The following is a 26,355-nucleotide window of genomic DNA, read 5'->3' on the forward strand; positions in this document are numbered from 1 at the left end:
CACCTTATCTTTGATAAAGGAGGCAGGAATGTACAGTGGAGAAAGGACAGCCTCTTCAATAAGTGGTGCTGGGAAAACTGGACAGGTACATATAAAAGTATGAGATTAGATCACTCCCTAACACCATACACAAAAATAAGCTCAAAATGGATTAAAGACCTAAATGTAAGGCCAGAAACTATCAAACTCTTAGAGGAAAACATACGCAGAACACTCTATGACATAAATCACAGCAAGATCCTTTTTGACCCACCTCCTAGAGAAATGGAAATAAAAACAAAAATAAACAAATGGGACCTAATGAAACTTCAAAGCTTTTGCACAGCAAAGGAAACCATAAACAAGACCAAAAGACAACCTCAGAATGGGAGAAAATATCTGCAAATGAAGCAACTGACAAAGGATTAATCTCCAAAATTTATAAGCAGCTCATGCAGCTCAATAACAAAAAAACAAACGACCCAATCCAAAAATGGGCAGGAGACCTAAATAGACATTTCTCCAAAGAAGATATACAGACTGCCAACAAACACATGAAAGAATGCTCAACATCATAAATCATTAGAGAAATGCAAATCCAAACTACAATGAGATATCATCTCACACCAGTCAGAATGGCCATCATCAAAAAATCTAGAAACAAAAAATGTTGGAGAGGGTGTGGAGAAAAGGGAACCCTCTTGCACTGTTGGTGGGAATGTAAATTGATACAGCCACTGTGGAGAACAGTATGGAGGTTCCTTAAAAAACTACCAATAGAACTACCATATGACCCAGCAATCCCACTACTGGGCATATACCCTGAGAAAACCATAATTCAAAGAGTCATGCACCAAAATGTTCATTGCAGCTCTATTTACAATAGCCCGGAGATGGAAACAACCTAAGTGTCCATCATCGGATGAATGGATAAAGAAGATGTGGCACATATATACAATGGAATATTACTCAGCCATAAAAAGAAACGAAATTGAGCTATTTGTAATGAGGTGGATAGACCTAGAATCTGTCATACAGAGTGAAGTAAGTCAGAAAGAGAAAGACAAATACCGTATGCTAACACATATATATGGAATCTAAGAAAAAAAAATGTCACGAAGAACCTAGGGGTAAGACAGGAATAAAGACACAGACCTACTAGAGAATGGATTTTAGGATATGGGGAGGGGGAAGGGTAAGCTGTGACAAAGCGAGAGAGTGGCATGGACATATATATACACTAACAAACGTAAGGTAGATAGCTAGTGGGAAGCAGCCGCATAGCACAGGGAGATCAGCTCGGTGCTTTGTGACCGCCTGGAGGGGTTGGATAGGGAGGGTGGGAGGGAGGGAGATGCAAGAGGAAAGAGATATGGGAACATATGTATATGTATAACTGATTCACTTTGTTATAAAGCAGAAACTAACACACCATTGTAAAGCAATTATACTCCAATAAAGATGTAAAAAAAAAAAGTAATCATACTCTTTGCATGTCTGCAAAAAAAACCTTCAAAAATAGCTCAAATTACAATGCAAGTTACATAGTCTATTAAGCAGTAGGGCTATTCAACTGAAATCCCCTTTCATAAACATTAGATTAAGAAACATTCCATATTGAGCTGTTTGCACGTGCTAAGTTATAACTGGCATTTTCACATACATTATCTCATTTAATCTTGACAATAAAAAATAAACTAAAAAAAAAAAAACCCACATATTTCAGAAGACATAAACATACCTCAGCCTTTACTTCCTCCTCAAAGGGGACAAAATGGCAAAATAATTCTTCCTTACCACCTTCAAATTTACACTGCTCCCGTTCTCAGGAGAAGACTCAAGTTACTGTCAAAAGGACATGTAAGATTTTGCATACTAAACACAAAATCCACATAAAATAGGATTTAAACTTGCCCCTAGTAAGCAAGGATGGAGTCAAGCTTCCCCTGAAGCACAGGGCTGCAAAGAAATGCAGAACTTAAAATCTGGGTTCTGGTGTGAATGATGACACCAGTGCTTACCATGAGAGTAAAGGCAGAAGAGTTTTTCTTTTCCTGCTCCCCCATCTCAGTAGACTGAGGACCCAAGTGAGTTCCTAGTGACACTCACACAGCTTACTGTCAACATTAATAGCTTTACTATTTGACTGTCTTCCTTCACAAGGAATTAATATTCTAGGAAACTTGCCCAGGAAGCTAAAGTTACAAATAACTTTAATGTTCAAGAATTTCCCCAAAGTCATTTATCTGAACACTAGACTACTCAACTTTCCCTCATTTCATAAATATGAAAATCAGTGTCCAGAGAGGCGGCAGTTGCATTCCTGGTCAGGGGTGGAGACAAGATTTGAAGCCAGGTCCCTTGACCTCTGCCCAGAAGTCTCCCCCCAACACTACACTTCGTATCAAACTAACAATAAGTTCCAGGCCCCAAAGAGTTGACAGTCAGCTTTTCGAGACAACAGATGAGAGCAATGTTTATCTTGTTGAAGGTAGAGAACCTCAGAAATCACTTTACTCACAAATCGAGGCCTAGAGATGTATTGTGGTTGCTCCATGTCCGTTAATTGGTATAATAAATGCAAGAGAAGAAATATTACAAGATAGTATATGATTTAACTGCCAGAGAATGGTAAAAACCCACAAAATAGTTTCTTTCTGAAATAAATGACTGTGGGCCAGAAAGGACTCACAGGATTTGAGCTGACTCTTGAAGCAACAGATGGAATGAGGCAGGCTCAGAGAACAACAGTTCATTTGTTAAAGTAGTTTCAGGAACACTAGTTGGGTTGGGGCTGGAAAGATAGGGTTAAGAGCATTTACAATTTCCAACCAAGTATACACTTGATTCTGTGGAAACAGAAAGACTAAAGTTTAGAGAAGGTTTCTTAGGAATGCCTTGGTAGCAATATGTTGAAACTTCCTAAGTACTTACTTGAGTTGATACATTCTAACCCACTAGCAACCTTCTTTCTACTACATGCTTTAGTAAAGCACTGAAGCTTAGGAAGTTTAAAAAAACACTTAATTACTTAAGTTATTCTTCCAAGTGAAGTATCAAGATAGTTTCAAGGAATTTAAAACATAACTCTCTCAATTATGCTTAGATTTAAAAGAAGTTTCAGATAAATCAAACGTCTATTTGCTCAACTGACTTCTTATATTTTCATTTTCAGGATACAACCAGTCTGAGTTGTGATACTACAATGGGAACAGGCTTATAAGTAGTGTCACACATAGCCAAATGGGTAAAAAGGAAGGACAGCTGATTTCATTAATGGCCACAATACAGTACTGATATTATCACCATTTGTAATGAATGAATCAAAACTAAAAAATCATTAAAGGAGAAGGAACATTTTAGATGTTTAGTTCAAGTATGTAACTGAATCTTACTACTTATAGAGTATCAAAGTTCCAATTTAAACTTATGTTTTTCTAATTTCAATGGCTCTAAAACAGGTGCAAAAGTTGCTGGATATGAAATACCAACATATCTAAATCTGCAAGTAGGATATTCAATTTAAAATTTACTTTTAGAATTACACAATTATACTCAGTATGACCACTCATTTAAATTCCAACCCAAAACAATTATGATTAACAAAATACCCACATCAAAAGTAATTTGTCAATCATACCTCAGTAAAGCTTGGGAAAAAAAATTATCGAAAGAATTCTAACTTAAATTATGCAATGAATCAGAATATCCTAGGTAACTTTAAAATGAGTTAAAATGTTCATTCAAAAATGTTTATCTAATCACGAGTCCAGTACTATGCCTTTTTATGCATCGGGCTCAATAAGAACACAACTGACTAGAGAGAAAACTGCTTTCAAAAGCATCATTTATGGTAATAACCTCGATTCTTTATGCAGTACCCAAAACACAAGACTGCACGTACTGAATTCTGGTATTTCTGAATATATTTGTTGCAATATCTGATAAGAGTGAAATTTTTAAATTTATATTGTAATTTCATATATAAATTGCTAAATCTGCAGTACTTGTGCTGAAAAAAAAAGCATGATTTGAAATCTTGTGGTTTCTGATTGTACCTATTTCTGCCCTAGCTCTCTGAGCCTGTTCACATGTAATGCTCAGATATCACATACTGTAGTCAGACTAAATGAATTATTACAGGAAAAGAGCACAGCTCCAATACTCAATGAATGAAGAATGTTCCCCATGGAACCTTCATGCAAACTACTGTCAGTCTTGCTCATTTAAGTATTTAGGCAATACGTGGTAGAATACTGCATTTTCTAGTGGAGTGATCAGATTTCAATACTTTAGTGCTGGAGCTGAATGACTGAGGCATCGTGGGGAGCAGCGTTCTCCAGGATGCTGATATTGCACCTTATTCCCTCCTAGATGATCTGTTGCTAAGCTGCCATGTGGAGCCCCTTTAAACCAATGCAGAAACAAAAGGGGTCTGTTAAAGGTAAAATGATCCCAATATAGTTTCTGTAAGCCTCTGGTGTGACAGAAAATTGATTATTCAGATGTCTACAGTGACAATCCTGAAGACACACAAGATCATCTCTTTTATGAAATATCAAGTCTCTACATGTTCAGCCTACTTGTAATCTTTTGTATATATTGTTTTTAATCACTTAAAAACTTAAAACTATATTGTCATGTATACTACAAGACTAGAAAAATAGAACGCTTAATTAACAAGAAGCATTTCTCTGTCATCTCAAGTGACAGAAACAGATGTGTATGACTCTATCCTTTTGATTACACATATCAAGTATATACACAGTGACACAAATATTCACTTGAACACTGTAAAATGCAAATTAATTAAGCATCGTTAAATATGCAACTAGAAATCACACTCGCCTTCAGCTTCAGTGAAGTGCTTAGAAAAGTTTATTTTGTGCTTAAATTATTTTTCTAAAGCATCACAAAATTACACATCCAAACTCTTCAATGGTAGAATATTTAATATTCTAAAGGAGAGGCCTTTAAAGAAAACTGTTGTACATTATGATATTGTAAGTTTAATGGATTCACACAGCAGCACAACCTAGATGAAAGGGGACATTACAGAAATTGTCTATTACCATAATGGAGAGGTGATCCATTCTAAATATTTATGCTTTTTCCCTTCTTGTAGCTAACACAGTTTTCTACTGCTGCCGCACACATCCGCCCACCCCCTCTTTTGCTGTAAGGTGAAAACTCTTCAACTCTTCAAGGAGTAAAAATATATTAAATGTCCCACCTTGCTGATACCCACCTGTGAAATAACACACAACAGAAAGTACAGTAGAATACGGAGTCTGTCTTTTCAAAAACATAAGCCTTTTATGAGTTTAAGACATCAGGCATACATTGACTTTGTAAAATCAATTAAGAACTTTCTGTATGAGGACAAATATACATTGAAAACATACACTACAAGATGCTTTTTCCTGAGTAGAATGCTAACTTTATATCAAATTAAGCTTCTGTGAATTTTCAAAATGTAAAATACCAAGGCTTTTCCACAAAATCAAGTAAAAATCAGGAATGTTCACCTTCACATCCAAAAAAAGTTCAAGTAGAGGTTCAACAAGAATGATGTAAAATCTGAAACAAGTAGCCAAGATTTTAAATTATCAGTAGATGCCTCTTCACTTTTAAGGATTCCTCAGTAAACTTCAGTTTGAAACAATTTATTAAAACATGAAAAACATTTCCAGGAAATTATCCAATTTGGAAAATGAAAAATGTAACTCATGGTAAGAAAAATACAAATCATACACTGAACAGAGGAGAACAAAAAGGCAACCAACCTTTTATAGGAATCAAGACAACATCATGGGCTTATAAAATCTTCCTAAACATATCCTGTATTATCATATGTAGAAAACTGTAACTAAAGTAAGGTAGCTTTTATTAGTTGCATACTCTAAAGCTATGACTAAATTTTGGAATTTACCTCTAAAAGGACCTCACAGTTGTCACTGAAATACACATTTCTTGAGACAATGGGCAAAGTTCCCATTTATGGGAAATATGTTCTTTTTTTCACACAGTGAAACTGAGAAAAATTATATCAAATGAGAAATATTTTTCTCTAAAGTAATCTCCTTAAATACCTCAATAATGCAATACTTGGGAAATGTAATTTTTCAACTCAGACTTGAAAAGGTTATTATGAAACAAACATACAGAAATCTTATTGCTTGGCACCAGATTTTTCAAAAATTAAACTACTGTTTGAACCACCATACTGTTCTCAAATCCTGATTTTTCAAATAATGCTACTTTTATTTTCTGAAGGTAGACTGTTCAACCTAATGACAATCTAGACTGAACCCTGCAATGTACAAGCAAGTCACAGTTCACTTCAAACCAAAAGAAATGATCAATCTTCTGTTTTTGTCAAAATCATATGAATATACTTGTACAAATTAACTAGATTTATCTGTGGCCAATGAAGGAGCCACAGAACGTTGTCTTATGGCATTTTGTGCAAACTCTGTGTTTATTCCTTCTTTGCTTTCAGGTTCCTCTTCTGAAACATCTTCTTCATCAGCCTCTTGTTCTTCCTCCACTTTTTTCAGAGGTTGAGAAGATTCTAGTAATAATTTTTCTTAAAGATAAAAACCAGAAATGTTCTTTTGTTGATGTATTAGAGTTGTGTTAAGAGTACAATCAAGACACAATTCATATGCCCATAAATTGCTTTGGCACTTATTTATCAATCATGTTTGGATTTCCAAAAGGAAAAAGCTATCTTCAAGAACAAGTGATACTGTAAAAATAACTGGTTTGGAAGATCCATTTTACTTACCAAATTCATTCTTATTATCCACCTATTCATAAACTGAACTGAAATTAATGAACCAGAATTAATGCTGTGCATATTGTTGTAAGAAAACAGACTGCATTAAATATAACTATCTTATATTAACTTGCTATTAAATCTTCTAGCTAAGAAGTATACTAAGACAAACTTCAATACCACCCTTGTTTCAGCTCCCAGGAGAACAGGAATCAGACACTTAAGTTGAAGGCTATTTTCCTAGCCATGTTTTTTTCAAGTGGTTTCGTAAAGATGCTTCCACTTCTCCACATATGTAATTTTATTAAGGTGTAATTACAAATAATATAAGATACATATCTTAAGTATACAGCTCAATTAATTTTTTAATATACACACACACATACATATACCCCCCCTCCCTTTGTTAATAGGGACTGTTGCTAGTTAACTTAAACTTAGAACACACACTTAGAGATCCAGAACACAGAATTTGGCCAATAAGCTTTTCTCTGTTCAGTGATCCGAGACTGTCCCTAATCCTAGGCAACCCGGAATGGAGCGGGAAGAACACGGGGGTGCAAGGTAGAAGAAATTACGGGAAGGAATTACCGTAAAGTGGACAATCTGTTGTTTGGTCTGTCTAGCATCCCTTTTCCTGTTGGGTTACCCCTTCCCTATGCTACATCCCAGGTGGCTGTGGTGGACACAAACGACAGTTTAGAGCAGTGGTTCTCCACCAGGGGTGATTCTGCCTCCTAGGGAACACTTGGCTATGTCTGAAGATATTTTTGGTTGCTACAATAGAGAGGGGTGGTGCTACTGGCAACCAGGGGGATGCTGCTGAAAATTCAATAATGTACAAAAGACAGTTCATCACGATTAAGAATTATCCAGCCCAAAAGACCAATAGTGTCAAGGTTGAGAAACCCTGGTTTACAGTGACTGTTCCAAAAAGTGAGCCCTCTATACAAGTGGAATACACCAGAATTTTTCCAAAAGATAGGTGAGTACAGGGAGAAGTATATTTCCTTCTTACTCTGGGATTATGAGCTATAGCTTTCTATAGTCATTCTATTCTCAGGACTAAAAACAGCCCAAAATGGAGCAAGCAAAGTTATAGAGAACTGAGCAATTCAGAAACATAAAAACATTTGAGCCCCAGGATCCAATCAACTCTGCCCTCAGGCTTCCTGACTATGTGAACCAATAAATTCTGATTTTGCTTAAAGTTAGACTCAGTTGGATCTTTTCCTAGCAACTCAAAATCTAAGCCAAACACACATAATGGAAAACAACTCAAAAAAATCCTGTAGCCTGCCGTAGAAGGGGTAATATCACATTAAAGTATGGATTAGTATCAGCTGTGTCACAGATTACTTGAGACAAATCTGTTATTAGGTTTAAGGTTTTTGAAGCAAAATAAATATAAAAGGTACATTCAGTGACTTAATTGTCTTTTAAGTAATCTGTGCTTATTATATTTTTTCCTACAGGTCAGTGACCCTTGATGGATAAAATTATTCCCTCCCCTACCTGCGTTCTTCTTAGCATCAATGCAACTATCTAAGAAATTTTTTAAAAACCCTATCAGTTGTTCGACAGACAAGGAATACTGTAAATGCAATCTCCACTGATTTCATTTCAGGAGTTCTGACCTCAGTTTAAGTCCTAAGTCACGAAATACAACAGAAATGTCAGGCCAAAAGTCTGGTTTAGGTTCTACTCTCAGCTCTGTCATTTCTGTGTGAACTTGGAAACACAGTTCATCTCTCTCAGCTTTAGTTTCCTCAACCACAAAATGGGAAGAGTATCACTTATGCAGTCTACTTAAAGAGCTGCTGAAAAGCAAATGGGACGACAGAAAGTGAAAGCTCTTTACAAACAGCAAATAAGAGGGCCTTCATAACAGTACGATTTTCAAGATTAAAAATAAATGATTGGTAGGTAATCCTATTAAGATAAACAGCAGTGAATATTCTAATTCTATAAACCCATCGTGTAGTAAAATACAATGGCAATGAGAATCCTCAAGCAGCTACAGGATTTACTTTTCCCAATAACCTAACAGAAAAACTCAGACTTGACCAGCATACAAAGAAAAAGCTTCAAATGTGGTCACTATACCAATGAAAAGACTTCAAGAGTGGAATATATTCAACTTTTTTTGACCCAAGTATATTCAAATGGATCCATGAATATCATGGAATTTTCAAACAAATTGACATCAGGTCAATGGTTATCAAATATCTATAAGTTATATGCAGTGTTAAAATTCTCCACACTATAAAAACCAAAAAAAAACCTATGTTTCTAAATCCAATGGGCTGTCATTCTTACATGAAATATACATCCCTCTTCCCCCACCACTCCATATTTAGAAACCTAAGCTAGAAAGGCAACCTGTTTTATGTGTGATTGTGTTTATTACAGAAATCAATGGGATTATAGTGAATAAAAATAAACATTTAAAAATATACTTACTGGAAGGGTATGGCTGTGGTCTGCGCCTTTTTGAAGGACAAAGGCAATCTGCCACAAATATCATGCACTGCAAAAATAAACAGAAGAAGTATGAATGTACAATATAAAGCCAGTGGAACTATATTGAATTATGAAATTCTACAATATTTTTCTTCCCAGTACTCTGAAAATGAAGTGCTTACAAGTCCTAATAATAGTCCCGAAAGCAGAGTTGCTAAAGCAAACACTGTATATGATCCCCAAACCGGTAATCCAAGGTCTTCAATAAAATAGTTATGGTAAGTCTAAAATCAAAAGAAAAAAATAAACTAAAAACATGGTCATTTCTTAAAAAGTGACAGTGTCAAAATGTTTAAAATAGAAATAAAATTTTAGCCCATACCCTGATCCACATAGACAGCTGAAAGAGTGCTGACATACTACTCATCCTAAAATAAAGAGACAAGTGAAAAACTGAATCAGATACACAGCTTTGAAGTAGAATACATGTGTGTTACCTATATCTTCTATTTTTCACTCTATAACTTCCCCAACACAACAGATTTTATTGCTGATGTTACTCAAGATTAGTGATACATCAGTGATTTCAAGCCCATAATAAGAAGGCTTATTAATGGAAATTAACAGTTTCTGAATTTTTGCCACTATGTGATATCCTCATAAACAAAACACTTGATCATTTTTTTTTCCTTTTCTCCTATTGTTTTGACTATAACCTTTCACCTGATGATTTCTCCAATATACTTTGAGTACAGGTTACAAGCTCTATGGAACAAACTGGTTTGAAGTTAGGCACACTGTAAGCAAATGGCAACTCTTATTCACCCTTAAAATCTTCCAAAGAAGTAGAGAAGGGAGCCTGAAGGAAGACTGGGAGCACTTGCTGAGTTGATCCTTCCCACCTAAGCATTACCCTCCTTTTGTATTAAAATTAAACTTACAACAGCATTAGTTTGATATAGTTTAATGATATACAAAATAATCACACAAGAAATAAATGCTAAGTTACCATATAAGTAAAACGGTAAAAGTAAAAAGAACAATTTTCACATAATTAAACCCAAGTAGCTTTGATGGGCAGTTAGAAAAGAGGCCTGCTCCAAAACTTAGCTTTGTGGGTTCCCTCTAGCAGAAGTGGGGCCACTTACACATAAACTAATTCACACACAAGCCAGAGGTCCTGCATGCAGGATGGCCTAATCCAATCACTGATCGCTGGGTGGATGAACCTGCCAAGCTGACCCTGGGAGCGCCTCTTACTCAGTCTACCAATAAAAAAGGTATGGACTGCTGTCCGGAGGAGTCAGCGGAGACTTACAAGCGACCCCCACTTCCTCGACCAGAGAGGGGAAGAATCATTTATGACATGAGATTTCAAACAAAAATCAGTTACATTTTCAGTCCAACACAGACAGGTACATTAACCATGTTGCTTCTGTTCTTTAAAACACAAAATAGGAATAGGAACAAGGAACTGAAACATGAATCACTGTGTTGTCTCACTGTAGTCTGTGCTGATTAGATTCTATCAGGAAGAGCAGGTGCCTTATTTGGGTTGGGCATGGTGGCTCAGTGGGGGAATTCTGACAGTTCAATTCAGAGGTGTAAGGAAAAGGTCCTAAAGATGAACTTTCTTTTTCAAAATACTGCTTAGGGATGATCATGCCCCCACTTCCAGATCCAAAACATTATCGCTTACACTCTCCATCCTCCAAAGGCAAGTGTGGTAAGAGGACAGGAAGAGACAGCTTAGCCACACCAGGATGAGCCCATGGTGGCCTCAGCAAAACTCAGTATTCCCAGAGGTCTCTCAAAGGACCCGTGAGGCCTTGCTCCCCAAGAAAGATTCAGAAAATGTGCTAGTTATGCCCAATCCTACTGCTCCATAGCAAGCTGCTCTGGAGAAATGTACCCTCTACCTACATATAAAGCTCAGTGGTTAGTCATGTCATTAGGCTCATTGTTCATCCATACTATTCGTACAAAAAGCTATCAGACAGGTGGAATAATTCAATCACACTAAATCAAGAACTTAAATCTAAAGGTAGCATGAGTAGGCATATGGTTGAGGCTTCTCATCCAAATGCTAAGCTCAAATGATAGGGATTTCCCTGGTGGTCCAGTGGTTAAAACTCCACACTCCCAATGCAGGGGCCCTGGATTTGATCCCTGGTCAGGGAACTAGATCCCGTGTGCCGCAACTAAGAGCCCATATGCCTCAACTAAAGATGCCACACACCGCAACTAAGACCTGGCACAGCCAAATAAATAAATATTTAAAAAAACAAAACCAAAAACAAACAAAAAACCCCTCAAATGGTAGTTTTACCTATTGTATCGCTCACACTCTTAGGGGGATTTATTAGTTTTTGATGATACAAATGACCATATTTACAGAACTAAAATATTCCTAAAAAGACTTAATTCTATAGAAAGCCTCCTTCTACATTAACAAGGATCACAGTATCCACTGGACTTAGAAGATAAAGTCAAACTGAAAATATCACATAGTAAATCTGAACATATCTTAAGAGTCCTAGAATTAAAACTAAGTAAATATGCTTTATTTACATGAAATATATGTCCCAATTAATCCTGAAATAAATAAGAGAAAAACCCCTCATACTTACAAAACAGAACCTGGACCAACCCATGATGAAACAGGTTCAATACTCTTCCACTCTTTTTCACTTATAAAGTTTATGAAGTCCTTCTTAGTCCTTGGGCCCTGATAGCGCCTAAATTCACCATTTTTACAACTAAAGATCACAAGTAAATATTAATCAGCACCAAATAAATAAACTTTGTTTTGCTATTTCTATAACCCCATTTTACAATCAATCCTAATCTTCAAAATCATCAGCAATGCAGAAGTAGCAAATTACACTAATTACCTACCCTTGACATCTTAGCCCCAAATTTAATTAAACACTGAGGTTATACTTTTAAACAATCGTAAGTCTTAAGACTGTTATTGTTACTCTTCCAAATAATAAAACTATGAAACACAGTAAGTAATTATATGTCAATTATGTCTCAATAAAAAACTGGGGAGAAAAAGAAATGCAGTACGTAGATATATCTCAGAAAATTACTTTTAAGCCACAATACACACATTAAAGAGATGACTTCATGAAAAAGCAGTTAGAATCGCGTCTGACATTTATTATTTATTAGCTATTGTTAAAGAACTTTCACAGCCATCATGGTTTAAGTCGCTGGAGGCATCTGATGCAGTGACATTCGGCTTTGCGTTCTTCCTGACACCCACCTCCTCCTTCCCATTCCTAATGCATGGAGCTCTGTCATAGGATCGTAAGTGCTCTCCCTGTTCCCACATCTTCACCATTTCTAAATTACCTTAAATAATACTGCCAGTCTAACTCTACTCAATTAACACTTCAATTTTTATCACTTTAAGCGCAAAAACTTTCCATAGCTCCCCACTACCTACAGTAAGATCAGAGGATCCTTTATCCACCCAGAGCCAAAGACAACAAGGAAGCCCCCACTCAAAAACCCAAAGTTTTGCGGAGAAAATGACATTTGAGCTGTTTTTGAAGGATAGGTAGGATTTCAGCAGGCAGAAATTAGGGGAATGAGCATGATAAACAACGTTACTAAAAGAAAAAGGCAGGAAATTCCAGAAAATTTCAGGGGGTGTTAAGACAAGGGGGAGACTGACTAGCCAGTTTAGGGGCATGTGGAGAAAAGGACTGAGTAAAAACGGAGAGAAGCACTTACAGAGACAGAGAAGAGACATTTAAACATATACAAAGGGAGTCGTGGCAAATAAAAAGGTACAGGGAAACAGATACAAACATGAAAAAAAGACAAGGAAAATCAAGATACACACAGAACCGCCAACTTCTTGTTTGTGTAACTTTTAAGTGAAGGAGAGAAGTGCCTCCTGGCATTCAACCCACCAGCTAGATGAACATTAAGGTTCAGGGCAGATACAGAGATTTAAGATTTCTTATGGCCAGTTCAGAAGATAAAGACAAACTAAAAAACCTGACACTGAACACTACATAATCTTGTTTATTCTGACTTAACAACCATTTCACCTACCACTGTCCCCAAGGCTGAGCTACAGCACTTTCTAATAGCTAATGTTTGAACATACCATGATCCTAATTATAACTGTTTATGAGACTGTTCTCAGGATGGAATGCTTACTCTGCACTCTTGAAAATGCTACCTCCAAAGTTGAGTTTAAACCGCATATTCTCCAGGAACCAGTCCAAAGCAGCGATTTTTTTCCCTTACCAAATTTCCTACAGTACTTACCACAACTCTGCGCTCATAATCACTTACTAGCTGAATGGTATCACACCATTTCTCGTGCACATCATCTTCTAAAACAATTACAAATCTTTGGGATCACAGATTGTTTCATGCATCATTCATCTATCTAAAGGCACCTAGAATGGCACTAAGCAAAGTAAGCCTTCTAGTAAACTTATTGAATATAATGTTCTTTAAACATGATCTAGGCTGGAGGTCTACTATTCTGATTACACTATGATGCATCTTTCATAACTACAGAATCTTCAAATACTTACTGATAAACAGTAGGAAGAGCACTTATGATAAATCGTCCGCTTAGTCCTACAAATGATAAAGAAAGATTAGAAATAAATACAAGAAAGAACACGCAGCAGGTTTTATATGGGCCAATCACTTACCACTTAAAAGCTGACTCTGAATTACTTGAATACTAATAGGCAAAGAATATGAAATTATACCTAAAAATAGTTGAGCTCTGTAATATATACAATGAAAGAAATTCCAATTACGTACTTAAAGCAACTGAAAAAAAACTCTACTATACATTATCTCCATTTAATAGTATGTAAAATCTGAATATTGAAGACATTTGTGAATATATACGTATAAACATTTGGTCAGTTATACTACTATAAGATTACTAGCTGAGTCATGGGACAGCACAATATAACTGCTGTCTTAGGTCTAAAATCAAATGAAACTGCATTTGATAATCAAAAAGCAAACACAGAGTTTCTAAGGTATTGTTAAAAATGGAAAATATTATGAATCTTCCAAAAGGTGGGCAATAACAGCATCAGCTAACATTATCAACCATGTGTTAAACACTAAAATAACTAAGAACCAATCTATGACTCAGTTTTATGATCTGTAAAACGGGGATACTATCTACCCCACAACGTTGTATAAGGACTACATAATAAATGCAAAACACTTGGAGCAGTACCTGTAACAGTAAGTGCTCACCAAATATTAGCGATTATTACCATTTGGGATGGGGCAGAATCAAGAATCCAGGTTTACTGTGACCAAGAACAGGTAAGAAGAAGCATCTGTAAGGGCAGGGCCTGACACTTCTCCAGGGGGCCAAGTCAGGAGGCCACAACCATGAGGGCTTTGTAATTAACAGCCAATGTTCTCAAATCACAGTTAAAGGATTAAATTTGAAATCCAATTGCAGAGATTTAGACGACTCACACAGGGAATGTGACCTTGACTCTACAAAGAACCTCAACCACATGCTCCTTATTCTGAAGCTTGGTACAGATGCAAATGCTGGGTTAACCAATGTCCACCTGAGCCACAATGTTCTAGGGCTTCTCACAGACGTCTTACATACTAGTCTGGGGCCTGAGATGCAAAGGAAAAAAGATCACAGGCAGTTATGTCAGGGAAGAGTCGGGGGAGGGAGATGTCTCCAAGGTCCCTTAGAGCAATAGAGAAAAGAAGTAAGCTGCCATACCCAACCAGGGAATCCACTTTCTGCGGCACTTCACACTGAGCCCCCATCAGGGAGGTGGGTAAGTCAGCCTAACCAGCTGAAGACAGTTCTGTTTTTAAAAACTAGTGAAAGGTAGAGTTAAGATCATGCAATGTGGAAAACAGACCAACAGATCATCCCAATCTGCAACGAAACAAAATTAACCAAAGACTTACAGTACCTGGCTGCTCTGTGACATCTACTTTTGCAACATTAACCTCAAGATCTTCTCCCCATTCGGCAAAACTTTCCCATTCTGGTTGAAGATTCTGACAAGCAGGACACCATGGAGCATAACTAAGAAATAGTTTTTAAAAAAGTTAAACACTCTAATATGATCATATTGGGATAAAAATTCTAAAATGTGTAACTTGTGAAGAATATTTTATACTAAAAACAAGATAGCAAAGTGGTTAATATTGTGAAGATGAAAAGGTTTTAAGTGTGAGTCGAACACTCTGGAAATCAAGAACTATGAATTGATAATGCTAATCACAGAAAAGTAATTCTGAGAATAAGGTTTTAAGACACAAGGCCTTTTTCAAGTGCAAAACAGCTCTTTAAAAACCTTTGGGGGCTTCCCTGGTGGCGCAGTGGCTGAGAGTCCGCCTGCCGATGCAGGGAACATGGGTTCAGGGGACACGGGTTCGTGCCCCAGTCCGGGGAGATCCCACATGCCGCGGAGCGGCACGTCCGGAGCCTGTGCTCTGCAACGGGAGAGGCCACAACAGCGAGAGGCCCGCGTACAGCAAAAAAAGAAAACAAACAAAAAAAACCTTTGGATTTCTTTTATTATAAGGTGGGCAGAAAGCTCAAAGCCAAATTTGGAGTTCATCAGTTTTAACAATGGTATGTGCAGGAGTCACAAGTGCCAAGGTGCTAGTAAAAAAAGAGGAAGCACCCACGGCTGTGGTGAACAGGAAACACGTGCCTCATCTTAAGGAAGGAAACACTACATAGCTTGACAGGTCCAGGACAGCTGGCCCAGTGCAGCAGGCTATTCCAATTTAAAAGGAGCTGAAAATCTGCATTTTTATGTAAAAATGCTACCTCAAAACTTAACCCAGACACAAACACTAGGCCGGCCAAATGAAATTCTCTGCCCAGACCTTGGTCAGTCTCGGGTTTATAAATCTGTGGCCAAGCATATTAGCATTTTAATTACTCTTCTGGTATTCATTCTTAAAAGGCCCTGAATCTTTCCTAGGATTTGATTTTTCCCATTTTATTGTATATTATCTCATAATTTACCTCAGTTTTTTTTAATGGAACCAGGAAGAATAAAGCCTGTACCTGTTAAACACAAGAGTAGAGTTTCTGTACTTCATTCTATTTTCTTGACTTATTTTATGAAAATAAAATTCCTAAAAGTAATATGCATTGTGGAACAAGACTAGTACCATACACAAAAGCCAAAGTCCGTAACAATAAATTGAATTACAATGAAAATATCTCTGTAACATAACTCCTGATCAGGGCAGATTTAATGCAGATAACTAACTTGTAGTAAGAGCTGACTATCATTAGAAATACTAGATCCTTTTTCAAGTTTCTTTTGTTTCTTCGGTGCTTTTTAGAGACAACTTCATATTCAGTAGGCTAGCGGAAAAAATACTACGGTATGCTCTTAATTTCATACAGATGCTCTAATTCAAATCCCCAAATACTTCACTTCTGACTACTGTATTGATATAGTTTGATCAAATGAGTTAATAAAAATCTCCTTGAGTAATACTTGATTTAATTTGCATAAAAGTTCATAATCACAATTGTTCAACACATTATTTATGAAACTGTGAATATTTTATGGGCACTATCTAAAACAAGGTACTGAGGACAATGAAACCCAAATGCTGTCCCTGGTTATATTTCCTCTCCCCTGCACCTTCAATGGTGCCTGAAAATTCATTTCACTGAGTTACAGATTATATGCATACTATATAAACATTTCCCCTATTGTATCCTGCATACAGATGTTCTATGCCTTGTTTGACTTTATGACTCAGGAGTTACTGATGTGACCTTGTGGGTTCTCCCTTGGGGATGTCCACCTCCACCTCCCTCCTTAACTGGCAACCCAACCACCCAGAAAAACACCCGCCTGAACCCTGTTAAGGAAGGGGGTTATTCTAACAACATCTACATGTCTACTCTGTGTTAGTTTCTGGAGACAAAAAGAAAGCCACTATGGCAATACCTGGACATATTAATTAAAGCTTTTAGATATGTCTCTCATCTGTAAAATGCGGGAAATAATACCTATCTTATAGAATTTGTAAAGAATTAAATATGATAACGTATGTAAAGAGCTTAGAAGTGTTTAGTACAGTTAACAGTCAGTAATGGTGTTTTTTACTAATGAATAATGACTAGTACCACTAATAATACTGCCACCACGGTCACCACCACCACCAATTTAGTGACTAAAGCAAAGGCAGACAGTTTATTATCTACCGATGCAGAAGGGACGTTATTATAACGGAATCACCACAGACACATGGTTTTATCTGAACAATAAGTGACGAACTGACGCTCTTTTAAGAGTTTATAATCACACTCATACATTAATTTTTTTAATGCAATACCATTTAGAGAGGCATAAGAGTAATAACCCAAAACATTCAGTACTTTGCAAAAACACACACACAAAAGAAAAATGAAACGTGGGCAAAGAAAAAACAACAAATGATAAAGGGAACGCAGATGTTTAAATAACGCAACTTGAATTTACTCGGCATTTACAATAAAAATATGCCTAATCCATAAAATAACATTTAAAATAAACTAAAAGAGTCTCAAATTCTAACACTGTAAGTGGACTACTTTTTAAGGATAATGAGACAAAAAGAGAGGAGAGGTTCACTCAGTTTCCTCCTTTGTAGAGTTTGGTGAAATAAGTCTGTTAAGTCTGTGAAGACTCATTCCAAAATGAATAATTGTATAGTAACTAGACAGACCAACCACCCTCAACCCCAAAGCCATGAAGAAAGAGAATTCAAAGCTGAAAGTAACCTCACAGGCGCACCTCAGTCCTAGCAACCGAACTAGGGTGCACACTTTAGAAGAAACTTAACAGAGTATCCCCTGGTCAGAAACGAGGAGGGGGTGGGACCACGGCTGCGGAGGATCCCAAGAGGAGTTAGGGGATCGCGAGGAGTCGGGGGCTCCCGCCCCGCGCCTCAGAGTCGCAGTCCCGGGTAGTCTGGGACTCGCATAAGACGAACGGGGATGAAATCGGGCGTCCAGACTTGGAACTAGGACCCCAGCCCCCCGAGGGGGCCCCGAGACCACCGCCCCGCACTCACAATTCTATCATCCACTCTCCTTCCAGCAACTCTCTCCAGTTCTCGTCCGTGATGATCCGCACGTCGCTCCGCCGCCCGTGGGTCCAGGGAGCCCCCCAAAGCAACAGCAGCAGCACTGCCACGGGGATCCTGAGACTCCCGGAGGGCGCCATGTCGGCCGCTCGCCCACCCACAACGAGCGCGGCCGCCCTCACTTCGCGAAGCGGCTCTGCACTTCCGCCCGCGCGGGCTGATCGGCTCGTGCGCATGAGCGCGGCGACGCTCGCGCGCGCGCGCGCCTTGAGAACTCTCAATGCGCATGACGAAGCCAGGTCCTAGTGGGTTGGTGGAGCAGAGAAAAAGGGAGCGCTCCTGTTCCCTAGTGCGCATGACAGAAAAGGGGTCTCTCGTCCTGTCTTCTGCTACGCTCTAAACCGTTTTGGAGGAAGAGTGAACGGAGGGCGTGGTATGGAAAGTGGGGCGGGACTTCGGAGAGGAACGGCTTAAAAATTTGCCTCAGGATTTTGGCGCCGAATGATTGGCATTTATACTTAACGAAGGCAGTGGGTAAGTTTACACTAAAGCAGTTTCCAGTTAAATGCCCGTCAGAGTTTTCTTTTGTTTCCTTTGAAAATTTTTGTTGGGAAGCTAATGGATGTTTATGAGTCCGAATATTGGTTTACTTCTGGGGGATTACAGACTGTAAAGGGGTACAAGAGAACCTTATGGGTTCACTTTGTATTCTGTATCTTGGTCTGAACAATGCTTACACAGGTCATACCTAAAAAACCATTGAGACTGTATAGCTCAGGGAACTCAGTGCTCTGTGGTGACTTAAATGGGAAGGAAATCCAAAAAAAGAGGGGATATATGTATACTTATAGCTGATTCACTTTGCTGTACAGCAGAAACTAACACAACATTGTAAAGCAACTATACTCCAATAAAAATTAATTTAATCAAAAAACACACACAAAAACATTGAGCTGTACGTGTTTAGTGCACTTAGGATGTGTATTATGCACTTTAGGATGTATATGATGCCTCAGTTTTTTGTAATGCAGTAGTTACAGAGATGCTAAATCAGAAATTCAAAATGGAACAAGACGCAGGCTTGTAACGAATATTTAAGGGGTTTTTTCCTCAAGCATTTGTAAATACAAATGCAAATCAAAATGTGCAGTCTTTAGAAAGTATTAATCAGTCAAATGAAAATAGTTGCCATTACACCTCCTCACTTCACATTCTCTCCTAAACTCAATCCAGTTGGCTGATTTCCCCACCCCTTCGCTGAAATGCCCTTTCTAGGACACTAGTAATCTGCGTGTTAACATTATTTTTACTTGACTGCCAGCAGCATTCTGTCACCACACCCTTCTTGAAAGGCACAGTGTGGTGCCTCACTTGCTTTTTTTTCTCCTCACTAGCTGCTCCTTCTGAAATTCTTGGCTGTCCTCTCGTACTTGACTTCCAGACATTGGCTTTCCCCAGGATGCTGTACTGGCCCCCCTCCTCTTCATATCCACATGCTCCTCCAGATAACCTCAATTCTGGCTTTAAAAGCTATCAATATGCCTGTCATTCCAGCCCTGACCTTTCTGGGAACTTCAGACATGTATGTGGTTAAAAAACAAAAGTCAACCAAGTAAATTTAAAGATCTGATTGTCTTGGGACTTCCATGGCGGTCCAGTGGTTAAGACTTCGCCTTCCAATGCAGGGGGTGCAAGTTCGATCCCTGGTTGGGGAGCTAAGATCCCACATGCTTGTGGCCAAAATATCAAAACAAAAAACAGAAGCAGTATTGTAACAAATTCAATAAAGACTTTAAAAATGGTCAACATCAAAAAAAAATCTTAAAAAAAAGATCTCATTGTCTTTATTTGGTGATTCATGAATCAGGCAGCATCCCATCTAGCAACTAGAAGGGCTCTCCTAGAGGTTATACAGAATGGAAGGCTTTTATAGGAAGAAGGGTGAGGTAAGGGAGTTATTAGCAAAAGAAAATAAAATTATTTTTTAGGCCTTTTTAGGAGAGGAGAACTGGCAAGGGTTTTATCATGAGATTGCCTCTTCTTTAAGTCTGGATTTGCTCTCATGGGGGGCAAATTACTCCATTTTAAGACTGTTATTTCTTTTTTAACAATATTCAACCCGTGGCTGGACAACTCTTGGATATCTAATAGGTAGCTTAAACATAACAGCATCAAAAAATAAAATTCTTGATTCTCCCTCTCCTGGTTTTCCATCTCAGTTAAGAGCCCCAAGGTCCATCTGGTTGCTCAAGACAAAAATTTACATTTTAATTCTTCATTATTGTTCTCTCTTTTCACCCCCTCTTCATGTACTCCATCAGCAAGTCCCATGAACTCTACCTTCTCTAATTTCCATCTCCACAGCCAATACCCTAGTCCAAGTTTCTATCATCTCTTGCCTCGACAATAATAGATTCCTAACTGATCACCCTGTGTCCTCTCTCTTGCTTCTCTAAATAAGATCTAGCAATTTCTCCTTAAAACCCTCCAAGAAGTTCCCACTGCACTAAACATTAAAACCAAACTCCTTAAACTCATTACTATGGCTTAAAAAGTCCTACATGATCTGACATCTGCCTAACTGCTACCTCGTGTAGTACTGGCTCTCCTCCCTACCCTGCTACACTCCAGGGGGTCCCTGAATAAATCAAATTCATTCTCACACTAGAGAATTTGCATTAGCTGTTCCCTCTGCCTACACTAGTTCCCCGCCAGTCTTCACATCACTCCTTTATTTTTTTTTCTAATATCACTAGACCATCAGTACTTTATTAATATTTTTTTAACATCTTTATTGGAGTATAATTGCTTTACAATGGTGTGTTAGTTTCTGCTTTATAACAAAGTGAATCAGTTATACATATACATATGTTCCCATATCTCTTTCCTCTTGCGTCTCCCTCCCTCCTACCCTCCCTATCCCACCCCTCTAGGTGGTCACAAAGCACCGAGCTGATCTCCCTGTGCTATGCGGCTGCTTCCCACTAGCTATCTATTTTACGTTTGGTAGTGTATATATGTCCATGCTACTCTCTCGCTTTATCACAGCTTACCCTTCCCCCTCCCCATATCCTCAAGTTCATTCTCTAGTAGGTCTGTGTCTTTATTCCCATCTTGCCCCTAGGTTCTTCATGACCATTTTAAATGGAATATTTTAATACATGGTCCTTTGTGACTAACTTCTTTTATTTAGCATAATGTATTCAAAGTTTGTACATGTTGTAGCATGTATCAGTACTTCATTTCTGTTTATTGCTGAGTCACATTCCATTTTATGAATATATCTGTTTATCCATTCATCAGTTGATGGACATTTGTTCTGCTCTTTGGCTGTTTATGAGTAATGCTACTATCAACATTCACAAGTTTTTGCAGGAACATAATGTTCTCATTTCCCCTGGGTACACACCTTGAAATGGAAATGCTTGTGGTGTAGTATCTAAGAAACTGACTATTGCCCAATCCAGGGTAACCGATGTTTTTTATCTAAGAGTTTTATAGTTTTATCTCATACATTTGTGTCTTTGATCCATTTTGAGTTAATTTTTATGTATGGTGTGGGATAGGGGGTCCAACTTCATTCCATAGCATGTAGATAGCCAGTTGTCCCAACACCATTTGTTGAAAAGACTATTCTTTCACCATTGAATGGTCTTGGCACCCTTGTCAAAAATCAGTTGGCCATAGATGTTCGAGGGGGGTTATTTTTCCCCTGACTTTTCAGTTCTATTCCATTGATCTGTGTGTCTCTCTTGATACCAATAGCACACTCTCTTTGTTACTTTAGTTTTGAAATTGGGAAGTATGAGTCTTCCAACTATGTTCTTTTTCAAGATTATTTTACCTATTCCGGGACCCTTGATTTTCCATATAAATTTTAAAATCAGCTTGTCAATTTCTATTAAAAAGTATGTGGGGATTTTGCAAGAGAATGCGTTAAATCTGTAGAACAAATTGGGGAGTATTGCCCTTTTAACAATATTAAGCCTTCCAGCCCATGAACATGGGAAGTCTTGTCATTTATTTGGGTCTTCTTAATTTTTTTCAGCAATGTTTTATAGTTTTCAAAGGCTAAGTTTTGCACCTCTTTTATTAAATTTATTCTTAAGTATTTATTCTTTTTGATGCTAATGTGAATGGAATTGTTTTCTTAATATCATTTTTGTTTTGTTCATTTCTGCTGTATAGAATTACAGTCGAATTTGGTATTTATCTGTATCCTGCAGCTTTGCTGAATGTGTTTATTAGTTCTAAAAATTACTAGATAATTTTTAGTGGATTCCTGAGGATTTTTTGTATACAAGATTATGTGATCTACAAGTAGAGATAGTTTTACTTCTTTGTTTCCAATTTGGATGCCTTCTATTTAATTCTCTCACCTAATTTCCCTGGCTAGACCTCCAGTCCAATGTTGAATAGAAGTGGCAAGAGTAGATATCCTTGTCTTGTTGCTGTTCTTAGGGGGGAAGCATTTAGTCTTTTATTATTAGTATGATGTGAGTGTGGGTTTTTCATAGATGCCCTTTATAAGGTTGAGGAAGTTTCCTTCTGTTCCTAGGTGGTTGTGTATCCTGAAAGAATGTTTAATTTTATCACATGCTTTTTCTGCATTTATTAAGATGATCAAGTAGTCTCTGTCCTTTATTCTATTGATATCATTTATTAATTGACTTTTGAATGTTAAACCAACCTTACATACTGCTCACCACATGACAGGCCAGTAAACCTAGAGATGAATTGTTGGGGCACAGAATAATGACTTTATTTGGAAAGCCAGCAGACTGAGAAGACGGTGGACTAGTGCCCCAAAGAACCATCTTGCCTGGGTTTGGATGCTAGTTTCTTTTATAAACAAAGAGGGGGAGATGAGGAAGTAAAGTAAAAAAGGTAATGCACAATAAGTTGTTGCTATATTTCCTGGTTACAGCTAGACTCTGGAGGAGATGCGGTAATTTCTTCTTCCCTGCAGCAATTCACAGGTGAGCCTGGTCAGGATGTTTCCTGTGAGCTTAAACAAAGGTATTTTTGCTTGACGTTCAGGCATGGGCGGCAGGGTACTTGGAAATGGGCCATTATGTATACTTTAAGCTATAGGCAACATCCCTTTAGTGATTAATTTGTATTATAGCAAAAGCAATACAATACGAAGGTTAAAGTAAAAGAAACAGACCCAATATGGAGTCAGATCTGTTATTGCCTATTACAGTTATGGTGTTTAGTTTTTTTGGTATATTGCTAGATTCAGTTTGCTAGTATTTTGTTGAGGATTTTTATATCTGTATTCATAAGAGATACTGGTCTATAGTTTTCTTGTGATGTCTTTATCTCATTTTGTTATCAGGATAATACTAGTTTCATAGAATGAGTTGAGCAATGTTCCCTCCTTTTCTATTATTGGAAGTATTCGTAAAGAATTTCTTTTGTCGTCTTCTTTAAATGTTTGGTAGAATTCTGCAGTACAGTCATCTGGAGCTGGGCTTTTCTTTGTGGATATCCAATCTCTTGTAGATTTATTCAGATTTTCCATTTCTTCTTGAATCCGTTTTGGTAGTTTGTGTCTTTCTAGGAATGTGTCTATTTTATCTAAGTTATCTAATTTGTTGGCCTACAAGTGGTCATAGTATTCCCTTATAATCCTTTTTATATTTGTAAGGTCAATATTAATGTCTCTTTTTTTTTTTTTTTTTTTGCGATACGTGGGCCTCTCACTGTTGTGGCCTCTCCCGTTGTGGAGCACAGGCTCCGGATGCACAGGCTCAGCGGCCATGGCTCACGGGCCCAGCCACTCCGCGGCATGTGGGATCTTCCCAGACCGGGGCACGAACCCACGCCCCCTGCATCGGCAGGTGGACTCTCAACCACTGCGCCACCAGGGAAGCCCTAATGTCTCTTCTTTCATTCCTAATTTTAGCAATGTGAGTCTTCTCTCTTTTTTCTTGGTCAGTTTAGCTAAAGGTTTGTCAATTTTGTTGATCTTTTCAAAGAACAGACTTTTACTTTTGTTGGTTTTCTCTATTGTTTTTTTATTCTCTCTTTCATTATTTTTTTCTTTTTGCATGATTTGGATTTAGTGTGCTTTCCCTCTCCCCCTAGAGTATTTTAAAGTAGAAGACTAGGTTATTGATTTTCTTAATGTAGATTTTGAACCGCTGAGTTTCCTCTAAACACTTCTTCAGCTGCATCCCATAACTTCTGTTATGTTTGTTATGTTGTGGCCCTCATTTCATTCATGTCATAGTATTTACTAATTTCTCTTTTGATATCCTCTTTGTCGGTTATTTAGAAATAACGTGTGTTCTTTATTTCCATATATTTGTGAATTTCCCAAATTTCTTTGTTATTAATTTCTAATTTCACTCTATTGTGATCAAAGAGCACACTTTCTGTGATTTCAGTTCTTTCTAATTTATTGACACTTGGTTTATGGCTTAGCATATGGTCTATTCCAGAGAATGTTCCAACCCTTGAAAAGAATTTGCATTTTTCTGTTGTTGGGCAGAGTGCTCTATAGATGTCTATTAGGTCTAGGTGGTGTATAATGTTGTTCAAGTCTTTTAATTCCTTGCTGACCTTCTGGCTAAGTGTTGTATTATTGAAAGTGGGGTATAGAAGTCTCCAACTATTGTCTCTTCAATTCTGATAGTTTGTATTTCATGTATTTTGGGGCTCTGTTTTATATATCTTAATAATTGTTGTATATTTCTGATGGATTGACTCTTATAAAACTTCCCTCTTTATATCTAGCAACATTCTTTATTTTACAGTCTATTTTGTCAGATATTAGTAGAGCCACTTGCTCTGATTTTATTAAATTAACACTTGTTATTAGAGCCCTGGGGTGTCAGATGGATAGCTGCCTTCTGGCAAAAGACCACCAGGGAAATTGAATAGAGAAGTTTATTACTCACAAGTCCTGAAGGAAGTATACAGCATGCCTTGAGGGCCCACACAGGGAGGGTGAGGCAGGGTGCAGGCAGAGAGAAGCAGGACTTGGGGCACATGCCTCTCTTAGGGTCAGTGGGTGGAGTGCTTTGGGGTTCCTGGGCAATTCAAACCAAAAAGAGCAGGGTTTTAGTAAGCTTCTCAGGGGTCTTATCTAAGGGGTGCACAGAGTGAAGCCCCTGAGAGGATGAGGGGGACAGTTTATCACAAGGGCCACTGGGGGAGTCATATCAGTAACCTACATTTACTTGTGACCCTCGGGGCTGTTACCTAGGGCATACACTCACAGGACGGGCTAGAGTTAGTTCAACGCTCCTACAGGCTGCTGGGTCACACAAAACGTATGCTGAGGCAGCAATATTATAGAGTAACTTAGCTAAACTCTCCGAGAACTACACTAACAGTAAGATAACATCCTCAGATGGTCTCACAGGCTCTTTAAGCCAAGATTAGGAAGATTAATTATTCTCTTCTCCCATTTGGATACAGCAAGGCAAAAGTAAGGATCATTCTAAATGTATGAGGTTGGCTTTAAAATTTAACTTTAAAGACGCTTATTAAATATTTTATAATGTTCATGCATAAAATATTTAAACCCAGCTAGAGAAAAATGTAGCTTTTCAAAGGGATACTATCATGTGAAACCCTAAATTAGAGTTAATAAATGAAGATTTGGCCATCTGAAGGGTTACTAATCACTGACATAATTACTTGGCAAGTTGCAAAGTATTTGTAGCTCAAGGTTAGCTTAATATATGTTATTGCAGTTGTCCAAAAGGCACAAGCAAAGCTAAAGCTATAGACACCAGAGTTAAATTCGGAAGTCTGGCCAATTGTAGGAGGAGAAAGAGAAGTGTGTTCACTTAGCATTAAAATCTCTGACACAAGTAGCAGCTCTTCCCACACAGATGGCTCAAGGCATAGAAGAGATCATAAATGATGCAGAGTCAGGACAACAAGAAATGCTTGAACTGAACCAGGACAGAGATGGTTATCTGAGCACACCATGGGTCTCACAGTTTCCCTGCCCATGAGAGTTGGCAGTTAATACAGAGCAACATTGCATCTTAACTTATTTTTACCTATTATATTAATTATAGTAG

General features: G+C 37.8%; 1 protein-coding gene and 1 non-coding gene across 3 annotated transcripts; both read right to left on the reverse strand.

The window, feature by feature from the left end:
* Positions 1–5,271: 5,271 nt before the first annotated feature.
* On the reverse strand, positions 5,272–18,539 carry TMX1 (thioredoxin related transmembrane protein 1). Of its 2 annotated transcripts, XM_067736015.1 has the most exons (8): positions 18,299–18,537; positions 15,175–15,290; positions 13,789–13,834; positions 11,854–11,982; positions 9,606–9,651; positions 9,406–9,507; positions 9,224–9,290; positions 5,272–6,568 (listed from the first exon to the last, which is right to left on the reverse strand). In XM_067736015.1, exons 1-8 carry the CDS (start codon positions 18,448–18,450, stop codon positions 6,387–6,389), a joined length of 840 nt encoding a protein of 279 aa, XP_067592116.1. In that variant the 5' UTR covers positions 18,451–18,537; the 3' UTR covers positions 5,272–6,386. The 2 variants fall into 2 exon arrangements, with proteins under 2 accessions (XP_067592116.1, XP_067592126.1); XM_067736025.1 differs by lacking the exon at positions 11,854–11,982 and having other exon boundaries at positions 18,299–18,539.
* Positions 14,923–15,057, reverse strand: LOC137207695 (small nucleolar RNA SNORA70). Its single transcript, XR_010935209.1, has one exon. It is a non-coding gene; the product is annotated as a small nucleolar RNA SNORA70 (small nucleolar RNA).
* Positions 18,540–26,355: the final 7,816 nt, after the last annotated feature.

The sequence above is a fragment of the Pseudorca crassidens genome, chromosome 1 (genome assembly GCF_039906515.1).
Source record: "Pseudorca crassidens isolate mPseCra1 chromosome 1, mPseCra1.hap1, whole genome shotgun sequence".
Taxonomy (NCBI): Eukaryota; Metazoa; Chordata; class Mammalia; order Artiodactyla; family Delphinidae; genus Pseudorca; species Pseudorca crassidens.